This window comes from Lynx rufus, unplaced genomic scaffold (genome assembly GCF_022079265.1).
Source record: "Lynx rufus isolate CCGP_SWC_20201006 ecotype Redwood Valley unplaced genomic scaffold, mLynRuf1.p SCAF_21, whole genome shotgun sequence".
NCBI lineage: Eukaryota > Metazoa > Chordata > Mammalia > Carnivora > Felidae > Lynx > Lynx rufus.
In genome coordinates this window covers 26,897,818-26,912,660 of record NW_025814836.1, presented here as the reverse complement: position 1 = coordinate 26,912,660, position 14,843 = coordinate 26,897,818, and the positions used below count along the sequence as shown (strand labels likewise).

General features: G+C 58.6%; 1 protein-coding gene across 2 annotated transcripts in view; it reads left to right on the top strand.

Annotated features, from left to right (window-relative positions):
* ARNT2 (aryl hydrocarbon receptor nuclear translocator 2) overlaps positions 1 to 14,843 on the top strand; it is a 102,583-nt gene that overhangs the window by 66,007 nt on the left and 21,733 nt on the right. For both annotated transcript variants that reach the window (XM_047086501.1, XM_047086500.1), the window contains exons 7-10: positions 4,812 to 4,888; positions 6,079 to 6,213; positions 8,620 to 8,694; positions 13,491 to 13,642. In XM_047086501.1, coding sequence (XP_046942457.1) covers positions 4,812 to 4,888; positions 6,079 to 6,213; positions 8,620 to 8,694; positions 13,491 to 13,642 — 439 coding nt within the window. The remainder of the gene's footprint in view (positions 1 to 4,811; positions 4,889 to 6,078; positions 6,214 to 8,619; positions 8,695 to 13,490; positions 13,643 to 14,843) is intronic.

Here is a 14,843-nt window from a genome sequence, read left to right as displayed (position 1 = left end):
GGGGGAGGGGACGTACGTGTATGCGGAAGGGGGAGGGGACGTACACGTACGCGGAAGGGGGAGGGGACAGACGCGGAAGGGGGAGAGGTCACCAGCCTTCCTCTGCAGGAGAGCAGACCAGGGGAACGGGCGTTGGCAGGAGGATTTGGGGCAGGGTTGAGTCTGACGGCGGCGTGAGACAGGGGTGAATCTTCCCAGGAGGCAGGTGGAGTCAGGGCCTGGAGCTCCAGAGGCAAAGCGAGTCGGGACGGTCTCGGGTCCGGTTACTGTGTGGCTAGAAGTGGAGGCAGGGGGAGAGGATCAGCGGAGACGAGGCCGGGAGGCCCAGGCTTGGGGGGGGGGGGGTGACAGCACGTGCGGTGGCGGCTGTCAGGGCTGCTCCGTGGACCCCGGGCGTCCGGAGACCGGCTCAGAGGCGCGCAGAGTTGAGACGCTTTCCCCGGGGCACTGAGACGTGGTTGGACCTTTAAACTGCGTCCGCTTTGCGCGGGTGGTGCGTCGGCAGTGGCGGGTAGACACTTGTGGAGCCTCAGCGTGCGTCAAGGCAGTGCCACCAACCCGCCGTCGTGGTCACCACACGCTTGCAGTGAAAGACAGTGTAACATTTTTTTAATGCTGGTTGCGCGTAAGCATGTCCTTGATGAGGCTGTAAAAAGCACTGACCGGATGGGACCCTGAAACGGGAAGGACGCACACAGCCACTTGTGCTGCATATCCAAGCATAGCGGTTGTGTCCGGGAGAAGCACATGTGCAGTTGTTTGAGTTGTGAGCCCAACAGGTTGCTTTTTTTATGAAACGCCATTTTTTGCTTGAAAGAATGACTGACAAACTGTGGTTTTTATTTAAACTTGCATATTTGGGGGGCTCAGTCAGTGAAGTGTCTGACTTCAGCTCGGATCATGATCTCTTGATTTGTGAGTTCAAGCCCCACATCAGGCTGCTTGGGATCCTCTGTCTCCCTCTTTCTGTCCACCCCCCCCCCCCCCCGGCTTTCATGCACGCGTGCGCACACTCTCTCTCTCTCTCTCAAAACAAACGTTAAAATAAGTAAATAAATTTGTGTATTCGGCAGATATTTTTGTAAAAAATTAAAATGAACCTGTCACTTCAATGAAAATGATAGTATTTGCTGTCAGTGATACAATTAAAGCTTTCTAGTAAGAATGTGAATTTGGGAAACTTGTGTCCACCACCATGGTCTTGACCAATACCTAGAAATGTTTCTGATGAAATACGCCATGGTATTAACTAGCAAGTCAGATTTTTAAAATATCGTGTATTCTAATGCGGCAACATTTAGATCTGTGTGATTTGATGGACCAGTATTTCCCTAGTGATGAATACATTGTGTTCCAGTCATATATCAGTAAAAGGCCCATTCAAAGTGTTAGGCCAATCTGTTATAATGTAACAGAATGCTGAAATACTCATTGATACAGTTTTTATTTTTACATTGCAGTTGACCTTAAAGAAACAACCACTTGTCAGGGCGCCTGGGTGGCTCAGTTGGTTAAGTGTCCGACTTCGGCTCAGGTCATGATCTCGTGGTTCGTGGGTTCGAGCCCCGTGTCGGGCTCTGTGCTGATGGCTCAGAGCCTGGAGCCTGCTTCCGATTCTGTCTCCCTCTCTCTCTCTCTCTGCTCCCCCCTCCCTGCTCACACTCTATGTCTCAAAAATAAATAAACATTAAAAAAAAAAAAAAAGGAGAAACAGCCACTTGTCAAGATTTAGGAAAGCATCAAAGATTAACATCCACAATGATCTGAGAAAAACTTCTCCCTCCTCCGGCTACCTGTCTGTGTGAGGGCACATTTTCTTCACATACCTCAAGTAAAACAATATGTTGTAATCGACTGTGTGCGTAACAGATGTTAGAATCCAGATGTCTCCTATGAAGGCATTTGATAGATTTTCAAGAATACCAAAGTGATTCAGGGATAACTTCTCTTTTAAGAAGGTATCTTATGTGATCGAGAAATCTCCGGCATTTCCAGTAAGATCAGAAACAAGGCAGGACTTCCCAATCTCTCTACCACTCTTCAGCGTCGTAAGAGATACCAGCCCGTTCCCTTAGATGAATCAGAGGCAACTAAATGTGTGAAGAAGGAAAAATGACGTCTTTTAAATTCTGGGATAGTTCACCTGCAAAAGCCCAGTGGGCCAGTCACAAAGCTAACTGAAACAGTAGCACAATTCAGTGAAATGGCACACCGCGGTGCTAACATACAAAATCAATCGTCCCCGTATACGTAAATAATAAACGGAAGTCGTAACGGTAGAGCGAACCCCCTTTAAATAGCAACGGAAGACGATTAAAGACTTAGGAATAACTTTAGTAAGTGTACAGAGTACAGGTACATGTGAGGAAAATTTTAAACACCCCCCAAAGACACAAAAGCAGGCTCAAACAAATTGGAAAATGCCCCCCGTTCTTGGGGAAGATGACTCCGCATTACAAAGATGTCTGTTCTCGTGAAGTTAATTGATACATTTAATGCAGGCCAGATAAGAAAACCAGCAAGCTATTTTGTGGAGTGAAGTAAGTTGGTACTAAGCTTCATGTAAATACCTGAGAATAGCCTAGAAAACACTGAAAAAGTGTAAGAGGAACAGCCTTTACCAGATACTAAACCCTGCAATAACGCCTCTATAATTAAAATCACACAGGACTGATGCTTAATAGACCGCTGGCCAGTAGAACAGAAGAGAAAGCCCAGAATTAGAGCCAAAGGTGTATGGGAATTTATCGTAGGATAAAGGCAACATCTTAGATCACTGCACTGTTAATAAACGTGGATGGACAAACAGACAGCCATTCGGACAGAGATAAGATCAGATCCCGTGGCTCACGCCCCACACAAGAATAGTTTCCAGTAGGTTAGGGATCTAAATGTGGGAAGTGAAAGCATGAATACATCAGGGGAAAACACGGGTGAGTTTTGGTGTAGGAAATGGCTTTCCGGAACTTCATAAAAGAGCTTGCTGGTATTTTAAGAACGATGGTGGTGAAAGAAAAGATTGATGAATCTGACTCCATAAAAACTAAAGTTGTTCAGTCGCCATACGCAAAGCCAGAAGACGGCACCAACCAGGAGACCATATTCACAACAAGGACTTAATCCCTTAATATGTGACGAACTCTTGAGTATTGAGAGGCAGAAGGGCGCCTGGGAAGCTCAGTAGGTTAAGCGACCGACTTCGGCTCAGGTCATGATCTCGCCGTGCGTGAGTTCGAGCCCCGTGTCGGGCTCTGTGCTGACAGCTCGGAGCCTGGATCCCGCTTCGGATTCTGTCTCTCTCTCCCTCTCTGCCCCTCCCCTGCTTGGACTCTCTCTCTCTCTCTCTCTCTCTCTCTCCAAAATAAATAAACATTCAAGAGAAAATTGAGAGTCAAAGGACCAAAATCCCAGGAGGAAAATGGGGAAGAGACGGAACAGATAATTCACGGAAGGGCAGGATCCAAAACTGGTCCTCACACGTACGTGACGGCACACTCCGCTGGCCGAGACTGGGGGGACGCAGGCCTCTCGGACACGTTGTGGGAACGCTCGTCGGCACGCCCCTCCCGGGGGAAATTTGGCAACACCCGAACCTAGGACGGCACCTGGCCTGCACCCGGCAGTCCCTGGGACGGGTGTCCTCTGGGTGAATCTACAGGCTCACTCCTTCCAGTTGCTGGAAGACGCACGAGCACAAGGTGGTTCTCTGAGGCGTTGACATTGCCCAGCGTCAGAAACACCTGCACGTTCGCACACGGGCAAGTGGTCGATGAGCCCCGGTACCTGCGATCTGGGAATAACGAGGGCGTGCGTTCCGGGACCTGCTGTCCGGTGAGGTGAGCGAAAGCCCGGGGGTGTCTAAGGTGCGCTCCTCTTCCCGGTCCAAAGGAGAGGAGGTAAGAAAATGACGCGTGTACCTGCTCCTTTGGGTAGGAGAGAAACACAGCAGGGGTGAAGCAGAAACTTCAGAGAGCGGCTACCTGCGGGAGCGGACGGGACGGTGCGCTGGGAACGGAGCGACGCTTCTGTGGCTCTCAGAGCCGCGGTCGGCGGCGAGGGGCTGTCCCCGTACTTGTGGGGTTGCGTCCCCGCAAGCTTTGGGGTGACCAGTGTGGCGGTATTTATGATAAGTTGCGCGGCGTAAGAGACGCTTGCTTGCTTCGCTAAGGCGGGAACCTTGCACCACGAGCGACGCTCATTGCCAGACCCCCGCCGGACGGGGCAGAAGACTCTTTTCCGACCTGAGAACAACGAGGGTTGTTTTCACCAGGTCCTGCCTCTCCAGAGCACCGGGGTTTTGTTTGTTGTTTAAGGTTTTATTTTTAGGCGATCCCCGCGCCCAACGTGGGGCTCGAACTCGCAGCCCCGAGATCCGGAGTCTAATGATGCCCTGGCGACTGAGCCGGCCGGGCGCCCCAGAGAGCTCTGGTTCTCAGCGCTCGGTAACCACCCCCTTTTCTCCTTTCGAGTCCGTGCAAATGAAACGTTTACGGCACCAGAAATGCCCACTTGCGCTTCTTCCCGAGGTTTCTTTTATAGCTGGACGTCCTGGCCAAGTTTGCAAATGTCCAAACGGGTACTTTGCCCTTCATCTTCCTCACGATCTTGCGTGCCATCCACAGACGCAGGGGGGAGGCCCCGGGAGGCCACCGGAGACGCCGGCCGGGCGGGTCCCTTCACCGCCGCCTCCCCAGACCCTGGGTGGTCCGCGTGCACCTGTGGTTTTCGCTGCACTCGTACGTGCCTGGGCGCTTCTGCCCTTTCCCATCCGCCTTGGGCAGGCGTGGACGAGCCCGCTTGTCTCGTTTCAGGGATGACTATACCCGAGGAGGACGCGGACGTGGGGCAGGGCAGCAAGTACTGCCTCGTGGCCATCGGAAGACTCCAGGTGAGGGAGGACAGCGGGAGCGGGTGGGTGACTGCCCCCAGCCCTGCGAGCCGAGCGTCCTCAGGGCTCGGGCCCCTCGCCGGGCAGGGCGGAGGCTGGATGTGGGAGAGAGCAGGGACGGCAGGACGCCAGCCCTTGCCGGTGACCGCGGGCCACGGTAGACGTGGCTCGGGGGACGCTAGCCTGTCGCGCTCCTGGCTCCCAGGTCTCACCGCCTTCAGACACGTGGTTGAGACGCATCATTCATGTATCCACGTGTGATAAGCATTGCTTATTCCTCACGGAAGGCGGGGGGGGGTGGAGAGTGAAGCCTTGCAAACATTCGCTCCACAAGCGTCTACTCTCCAGACATCTGACCCGTCCCGTACAGCCATTTGCCATCCTGAGTCAGGGGAAGGTGGGGAAGGGAAGAGTAGGAACACCTCTGAGCACCAGCTGCATACCCTGTGAGATCGCAGGGGGTTCGTTGTTCCCACTGGCCGGTGGGGAAACTGAGGCTCAGAACGTGAGGTGGCCCAAGCGTACAATTAGTCAAAGGCGAGGCCAGGACGCTTTGAATGTTAAATTTTTTTTAATGTTTATTTATTTTTGAGAGAGAGAGACAGACAGAGCATGAGTGGGGGAGGGGCAGAGAGAGAGGGAGACCCAGAATCCAAAGCAGGCTCCAGGCTCCAAGCTGTCAGCACAGAGCCCGACGCGGGGCTCAAACTCACGGACCGTGAGATCGTGACCTGAGCCGAAGCCGGCCGCTCAACCGACTGAGCCACCCAGGAGCCCCTAGAATTTTCCTTTTTAGAGGAAGGGGCAAAGACATGAGATCCAAAAAAAAAAAATTTTTTTTAACACTTATTTTTGAGAGAGAAAGAGAGACAGAGCATGAGCAAGGGAGGGGCAGAGAGAGAGAGAGAGGGAGACCCAGAATCTGAAGCAGGCTCCAGGCTCTGAGCTGTCAGCACAGAGCCCGACATGGGGCTCGAACTCACAGACCATGAGATCGTGACCTGAGCCAAAGTCGGACGTTCAGCCGACTGAGCCGCCCAGGCGCCCCTTTGAACGTTTCAGACCCGCTGTACCGATGACACAGAAGCGTCTGTGACATTAACTCCCCGTGGGTTGTTCCCAGTCTCTGCCTCTCCCGCCCCTGTCCCTGTCTCTGTCAAGACCACCTCAGTGCGGATCCCTCCTTGCAGGTGACCAGCTCTCCCGTGTGCATGGACATGAGCGGGGTGTCGGTGCCCACGGAGTTCTTATCCCGACACAGCTCTGATGGGGTCATCACGTTCGTGGACCCCCGGTGCATCAGCGTGGTTGGCTACCAACCCCAGGTACGTAGCTCGGGGCCCTGGCGGGTTGTTATAAGTTTACCTTTACTTGAAAAGCCCTTCTGGGGGCGCCTGGGTGGCGCAGTCGGTTAGGCGTCCGACTTCAGCCAGGTCACGATCTCGCGGTCCGTGGGTTCGAGCCCCGCGTCAGGCTCTGGGCTGATGGCTCAGAGCCTGGAGCCTGTTTCCGATTCTGTGTCTCCCTCTCTCTCTGCCCCTCCCCCGTTCATGCTCTGTCTCTCTCTGTCCCAAAAATAAATAAACGTTGAAAAAAAAAAAATTAAAAAAAAAAAAAAAAAAAAAAGAAAAGCCCTTCTGTCCTTTGTTCGAGATTCAGCAGGACGACGGTGTAGGGAACACGGCATAGAAATCCATATTCCTGCCGGGAGAGAGGGATGTCCTTCCAAAGCAAGGAAGGCGTTGCACACGGCCGGCTGCACGGCTTAAAATTAACCCTTCGCTTCTGGCCCTCGCCATCCCGTCCATCTGGCTGAGTTTTCACAAACCAGAGTCAAGATGCTCTGGGGAAAAGGGGCTCTCGGATCCGTTAACTTGGATGATCACGAAACAGGACATCTTCTTGGGAACTTAAAAAAAACATGTTCTCAGTGTCAAGACGGAGAAGCCTTGAGGAGAGACGTTCACCTAATTTTGCCTAATCCCTTGTTACTGAAATGTATTCGGGACCTTTTGTTACAGGAGCGTATTGTCCGGTCTTTGTCCCAGACCTTTTTTAAGAAATATCAGCATCATGAGAGACACAGAAAGGCAAGAGAAGTTATTCTAGATTAAGAGAAACCAAATACAAAACGTCACAGTCTGCAGCGGGAAGGCCTTCCGTGGGGCCCCAGGCTGGAGACACGTAGCCAGAAAGACGTCTGGGAGATAATTGAAGAAATATTAATATGTGTGGAGTATCGGTGGGGTTTTTAGGTGTCATACGGAATATTCATTTTTTTGTCAGATGTCATTTTCTGAGATACATACTTTAGGACAGGTGTCATTCCGTCTGCTGCTTCCAGATGATTTAATAAGAACTTTTTCAGGGTGTGTGTGTAGGTATGAAAGATGTTTCGTTACACATGTTTTCATATTTCTCATTCGTGCATTTATGTTTCCATACGTGCAAGAGAAAGTGAAAACCGCAGACGTGACAATCTAGGTAAAGGACTTTTCTATAGATTTTAATGTCTTCCGAAATAAAAAGCATTTAAAAAAAGAACGAAGAAGACCTCTGTTCCAGGAGCGAAATTTGGGGTACGCTGGTGTGGGTCTTTCGCTTACCTGTGATTTTAGAACCACAAACCAAATCGAAATACTGGAACCATTCGGACAAGCTTCCATCTCTAGATTCTTGCAGACCTGAGGTTCTTGGGTGGAATCGAGGGAGGAAATTGACTGGTCCCCAAATTCACCATGACCTCAGACGGCGGCATGTGCCTAGCCAGACCCGTGCACCCGCCGGCACCTTCCAGGAGCACCTCGATGCTTCTTGGCACGCAGAGCGGACTTCCTCCCCCCCGCCAGCTCCCGCTGAGGCCGCTTGCTGCTTCGGGTTCCAATCAGTGGATTAGCTTCCATCCTTTGCCGCCCACGACACGTCCCACGTCCAGCTGGACCACTTTCCCACAACGCGCAGGAGCTGCCTCGTGACGGCTCGTCTTCCACCGGCGGGTTTTGCGGCAAAACACGCTTTGGTCTCGGGTTAGTGCTGGGTGCTTTGGATACAAGGCAGACGGTGAAGGTAGACGGTAAACAGCCTTCACAAGTGCAGTTATCTCACACTCCAGCGTGCGTGCGGCCACAAGAGAGTGCCGCTGTCCGCACCAAAACAGTTCCGGTTTCCATAGGCAGCGCATCCGTCCTTGCCCTGCCATTTGCTTTCTTTTCATGCTTTTTTTAAACATTTATTTTTGAGAGAGAGAGAGAGAGAGAGAGAGAGATCGCGAGCAGGGGAGGGGCAGAGAGAGAGGGAGGCACGGAATCCGGAAGCAGGCTCCAGGCTCCGAGCCGTCAGCACACAGCCCGACGCGGGGCTCGAACCCACGAACCGCGAGATCACGACCTGGGCCGAAGTCGGACGCTTCACCGACTGAGCCACGCAGACGTCCCTCAAGTTTTTAAAACATTTTTAAACGTTCTAAAGTGTGTTTATTACAGTTTGCCCCTCCAAGGCGGACCAGTAAAATCGCACTGGGGCTGCTGACGGAGGGCCTGAGCCAGATGCAGAAGGGGTGCCGAGCGTGCAGAGGGACAGAGGTGGGCACGGGGGGGACACCCCGCGTCCGCTGTCCCCCTTACGACGCGGTGAGCGGAGGGACAGGGCGGAGGGGGATGCAGACAGATGCTTCTGCAGTCGTGCGTCACTCGTGGGGGGCGGGGGTTCTTCAAGCTTGTCTCTTTATTCAGGATCTCCTCGGAAAGGACATTTTGGAATTCTGCCACTCGGAGGATCAGAGCCACCTGCGCGAGAGCTTCCAGCAGGTACCACCAGAGCCGGCTGCTGACATGGGCCCCGGGTACCCGTTCGCCCCCGCACCTGTCGGGCAGGTCCAGCGGGGAGGGCGGACCCAGCCGGGAGCCGTGACTGGCAGAAGGGCAGGGGACAGAGAGGCTAATAATGTGCAGGGAGGCGGGGGGCCGGGGTGAAGGCTGCCGAGGCCACGTGAGGCGTTCAGGCCCCCGCCCCCGCCCGAGTCCGCGACGAGAGTGCACGCGGGGCAGCATAGTCGAGACGGTTTTGGCGGCCGGGGTGCAAGGAAGGCAAACGTGGGGGCACCTGCCTGGAGGGGGCGCCCTGGGAGCCGGACATCCAGGTGAGGGGTGCCAGGTGGGGAGGGGCCTCTGGACGCCCCGGGAGGGGCAGGGCGGGGGAGACAGACTCAGGACGCTCTGGGAGCCTGGGAGCCCTCGTCGCACACGATCTCGCGGCCCCGCCGTCCGCTGCCTGGGGCTGAGCACCTGCTCCGGTGGGGCCCGGGCTCCGCGGGAGACCTGCGCGCTCAACTTGCTGGCCGCTTCTGCACAGTCGCGGGCGCGTCGCGTGGCCACATCTGGGGACAGGAGAGGGCCACTCGGGAGCAGGGGCTCCTAAGAGCACAGGGTGGATGCGTGGGAGTCAGGTGTCCCAGCGCTCAGCCGTGGCGGCCGGGAAGAGGTTCCTGCTCCCAGGCCGCGGGCGTCCCGGCCCAGGAAGGGAAACCGCGGGTTTTCCAGGATGAGGGCCTTCGAGTTCCTTCTTTAGGGGGGATGGCCGCTCGCCGCGTCCACGGCTGCGACACCGCTCCATTCACGCCCCGTGTCGCCGCCGGGCGGGTCTCGGCTCCCCCCCCCCCACTCCTCGCAAACGCCCCCGGGTCCTGCTTCTCCAAGAGCTGGGCCCTTGCCTCCCTTCCCTCTTGCTGTCCCCGTAGCGTCTCCCCAGCGACTTTGTCCAGGCGACAGCGCCGACCGTGGGCGCCCAGGCACCTCGCACGCCCCTGCGCCGCGCCCACAGCCCTCAGCTCTCCGAGCCCGCCCCCCTGCACCGCCGCGGCCCCGCCCGCACAGGCCAGGAGCCCAGACAGCGTCCTCCCTGCTCCGGCTTTGCTGCCACACCCGGCGCTCACGTCCTGTTCCCCCCGGGACGTGTGCACAGCCGTCCCCTCTCCCTCCGCTCCTTCCTGCCCGCCTCGGCCAGCACCCCCCTCCCCACCCGCTCTCACTTTCTCCATTGTGGCCGCAGCCTTGCCGGTCTCCCCGCTCTACTCCCGCCCGCTCCACACCGCTGAAGACGCAAATCGGGCTTTGCCGTGGCCTTATTTACCCGTGCCGGTGGCTTTCCAGCACACCCAGAATCAGATCCGAGCTCCGCACCACAGCCGCAGGCTCGGCGTGGCCCTCGCCCCACGTGTCTTATCCTCACGGGCTCACGCCACGCGGTCACACGGGTCTTCGGGTGCTGTTCCCCACCTCAGGGCCTTTGCACATGCTCCCTCCGACTAGAATGCTGTTCCCGCGCTCTTCCCAGGACCGAGGTCTTCTTACTGATCAGGCTTTAACTCCTGTCCTCTCAGAGGTGTGGTCAATGGCCACCATGCCACCCAAGAAAGCCCCCACCCTCCTCCTCTGCCCTCGTTTTTCCTCCACAACAGCTGATCCGGTTGGTAATTGTTTTATCTATTTGTCCCCTGATTGCCTTCCCCCCATTCCCTCTCTGAAACATAAGCTTTCTGTAGTCGGGCTCCACGTCTGTGCGTGTCACCATCACGTCCACCGCGGAGCTGGAGCTTCCTCCTGGGTGGGTGGCTCTTGATAGAGTCTGAATGGACCGCGACCCGTGGCAAGTGACTTTCATTCCGGGAACACGTGAGAGGAGAGGCTAAGGTAATCGTCAGCCCACGGGGGTCTGTAGGCAGCCCCACTTTTCAGGGCGGACGCCAGGACTCAGAGAGCTTCGGCCGCCGGCCCCAAGTCACACAGCACGGCGCTAACCGGGGGGTGAGAACGCCGTTGCCGGCCCGTCCTGCCTGTCGCCACACCGCACCCAGGCCTCTCCGTCCGACAGCAGGCTGACGTGACCCCGCGGATGCTGCCGGAAGCCGGTGGTTTGGGGGCGGAAACAGGAGGAACGTAACACCCGACCCCGCGCGGCACCTGCTTACGGACCCCTCGCCCCGGGAGCGACCAGCTCACCCTGCGGGCAGGAGGCGAAGCCCGAGCCACGCCTGAGGGCCGGCGGCCCTGCGGTCACCGCTCGGCAGGCCACAGCCGGGTGGCCACGGGGACGTCCTGGAGCGCTGGCCTCGGCCCCTCGAATATGTTCTTTGGGCTCCGGCCACCGGCGGCCGGGCTGGGGGACAGAGGTTGATCAAAGGAAGCGGCTGGTTTTTCCAGAAGCGCAGAGGGGGCTGTGTCGGCCCACGGTCCGCCCTGGAACTCTGGATTTAAACCGAAGTGTGTGAGCGGCCCGGACGTGAGACCTCAGGGGGCCGCCAGGTTCCTGAGCGGTTTGGGTTTGGGGGGCCCGACGCAGGGGCCCCCAACTGCATCTGCCCTCGGCTCTGCTCTCGGACCCTCGCCGGGTTACAGGTCCCCCAGAGGTCAGGCGGAAGTGTGGGACCCCGAGAGACCCGGGGCCAGGACCCCGGCCCCCTCTGCTGTCTGCTTGCCCGCCGTGCACGGTGGAGCACCGAGTGTGGGGTGGCGGGGCTGTGGCCGGCCTGCGTGGTCCGTGCGAGCCTGGCAGCCGGACTCAGCGTGCACGTCGATGCTGTACGTCCGGGAGCCCAGCCCTGTCTCCGTCCAGGAACCCTCTGCGGACCCCACGGCGTCCTGGCGACCCCGTGCCTCCTAAGCCTACGGTTTTGAGACGCGACACGGCCTGCTGGGTCTGGTTACCGCCGCTGACGTACCTGTCCTGGGACAGGGGCTCTGCCTCGGCCTCGGAGGTTCATGAAGACACAGTGGGCGGTGGGGGCCGGGGGATCCGGGACCCCCTCCTGCCTCCGCGCTGCTCCGTCAGGCCGTGGCGGGATGTTTAACTCCTTTGGGGCTCACTTTCCAGATCCACGCGGTGCTGTCGTGAGGGCCACGCGAGGTGGCTGGTGTCACAGGCCGAGCCAGGAACTTGGCCCCGGGGAGGGCGGGGGCTGCCGGCGCCCTCCCTCCGCTCCTTCTCCGGCTTCGCACCCGGGCGGTGCCTTGGCCGGTGTTTGTTCCGTGGAGCCAAAACCTCTCCCCCCATCTCGGGCATTCGGTTCAGAGACGCACAGCAGCTGCCTCAGGGAGCCACGACCCGGGGCTCAACATGTGGGAGGTGGCTGCCCTCTTCCCTGTGTTCTGTGCAGATTCAGAGAGTCTCCCACGGGACCCCCTCAGCGTGCCGGCCTCCGGGGCACGAGGCCTTGACCTGTGGTCCTGTGGGGAAAGAGCCAGCTTGCTGCTGGGACCCGCTGACGGGCAGTGACCCCTGAGGGTCGGGGTCTTGCCTGACCCCGCGTCTGCCTCCTCGAGCTCGGTGCCAGGAAGGGTCACCGCCCCCCTGGACATTGTTCTGGTTTCTGGATCACTCAGGGTTTCCCACCAGGGCGTCCAGCCCTCTCAGGTTTCATTCGTCTGGGTTCCCCAGGGGTGGTCGCTCAGGCGCGTCAGCCCAGGGCGTGGGGCCAACAGACCCATCAAGGAAGTTCAGATGATGTGCCTGCTCTGTGCGAGGGCGGGGCGGGGGGGCGGGACTCAGGTCACCAAGAGGTCCCTGTCCCCAGGCTGTGCACAGACATCCAACCAGGAACAAAGTACAAGTGGGGGCAGGTAAGGAAGAGGGGCCGGGCCCTCCGCGACCCTGGGACCAGGTCCCCGTTCTCATCTCTGATCACACTCTGGTCTCGTGGTCAAGCCAGGCCGGCTTCCCCGGGTCCAGAGCCTTCTCTGCCCCGACCAGCCCCAGGATCTGGGGACACAGGCCTGCGGAGAGGCATGCCGTCCGCCTGGCTTTGTTCCTGGGCTTTCTCCTGTTTATGCCGTAGCCGCGGGAGCTGGTCGCGAGGGCCGTGTGAGCACGCTCACAGCTCTGTGTCTCTGCTTGTGCACACATTGTGCGTGTACACGGAGCACAGGAGCGGGCACTCGTGGTTTGGCAGTGAGACCTTGCTTCCCGGCCGAGCTTTTCCCCCCAGAGTCGTCTGATCTCCGGCAGCTTACTTAACTTGTCCGAGACTCGGTATTAAAGCGCTACCCAGAGTGAGACCCACCTTACCAGCCTCCTGTGAGGACGTGCGTTTGGAGGTAGTTTGGAAGCCGTACCGCAGCGTAAAAGCAGTAACAGATCCGCGCGCGCACAGATAACGCACATGAATTTATCATTTCGTTACCCTTCCTCCCGGAGAGCGTACGTGACCCGATTAGCAGCGTTAAACGGAGCTTAAGGATTTTTGTAATGCGACGTGGGAAGCAATAAATCCACTGCTATGATGTAACTCTACACCCGAGTGAGATCATTTCTTGGGGGGGGGGGCGGGGACGGGGCACTAGTTGCAAACCCAGAGTACCCTAGCAGCCCCGGCGAAAAGGGAAACACTTGGCTTATAGAGTTTTGTGGCCCGATTTGGAAGAGCTGAGAAGTCCTGGTAGAAAACAGGTGTTTCAGAGAACGTGACAGAGGACAGTGCCTGCTTCAGGGGGAGAGGCCCCCTCGGCCCAGCCTTGCTCTCTGGCCGTCCCCTCGGGGTGTCTTTGCCGCGGCGCTCCGTTCTGAGCCCTGCCTCCCCCTGACTCCCTTCCTCCTCCGATTGTTTCCTCAGGTGGTCAAACTGAAGGGCCAGGTGCTGTCGGTCATGTACCGGCTCCGCACCAAGAACCGAGAGTGGCTGTTGATCCGCACCAGCAGCTTCACGTTCCAGAACCCCTACTCCGACGAGATAGAGTACGTCATCTGCACCAACACCAACGTCAAGTACGTGCTCGCCTCGCCCCAGCCCTGCTGGGTCCGGGTGCCCTCCCCGAGTCGAGGGCTGGTGACCTTACCCCGGGCCCTTTCCCCCCATAGGCTCTCCACCCCTGCAGCTGGCGGTCGGTCCCTGTGGGCCCCTCGCTGCGTCCTCTGCCCCCCCCATGCTTCCGTCCCCCTTCTCTCCCCAGGCCTCCCTGGTTCCCTGCCTGGTGCGCCGGCCGCCTGTGCCTGGTTTCCGGGCCCTTCTGAAGCCGGGCAGGGGAGCGAGGCTAAGGCCCTGGCAGCTCCAGGGCCCCGGGGCAGGGGGCTGGGGGTGGCGCTGCAGGGACACACGGTTTCCCTGGACATGTCCCTCCTGCTCAAGGCTCCGCAGTCCCCGGACCACCCCCGGCTTCACCCTGTACCCCACGCGCCTGGGCACGCACACCTGGGCCCCGGTCTGGACACCCGGCTTCCTGTACCTCGAGTTGCGTGTCTCGTTACTCCACAGCCCTCGCTTTCCCGTTTGCGCAATGGGGCGATAAGGCCTCTCCCCTGGGTTGCTGCGGGGAGTGAGTGGGGCCGGGCTCCCGGCCGGGACCAGGTCATGCCTCCTCCCTGTTATTCTCGAGGAAATGCAAGGTCAAAGAAGCAGCGTGAACAAAGGCCAGGGCGGTCCCAGCGTCTGCGGGCACTACGGCAGAGGCGCGGGGTGAGCTGGCAGGGGGGGAACAGTCCCTGAGTGCCCGCGCTGGCCAGTGGCACCCCTGTCCCGTTTTCCCCGGCTCCGCACTGAGCTGGTGGGGTCTGCTCCCCCTTCCAGCTCCCGACGGCCGTCCCGGCGATGCCGCCCCCAGGCAGCGGCCGTGGCCTCCTGGCTCGCTCGCTCGGTGCTCTGGCCCCATTGTGTCCCCTGCCCGCTACCTGGATTGGGGCGTTCCCCTTGGAGCCCCCCTCAGGGCGTCCTTCTGGGAAGCCCCACCCTGTGCCTCAGCCTCAGCCCTGCTCCTCGCCCACAAGGCACGGAGCCGGCCGGGCCGGGCCACCCGCTCGAGGTCCCTCCCGGCGGCTGACCTGGGTTTCCGCGTGGCCCCCGCCCGGCACGTCTGTCAGGTGACCTCGGGTCCCGCGTGCAGCCGGCGTGTGTGAAGCAGGCGGGCGGGACAGCGAGCCGGAGCGGGCCGGTCGGTGGGGTGGGGTCCGCCTCAGTTGCCGCAGACGGTGT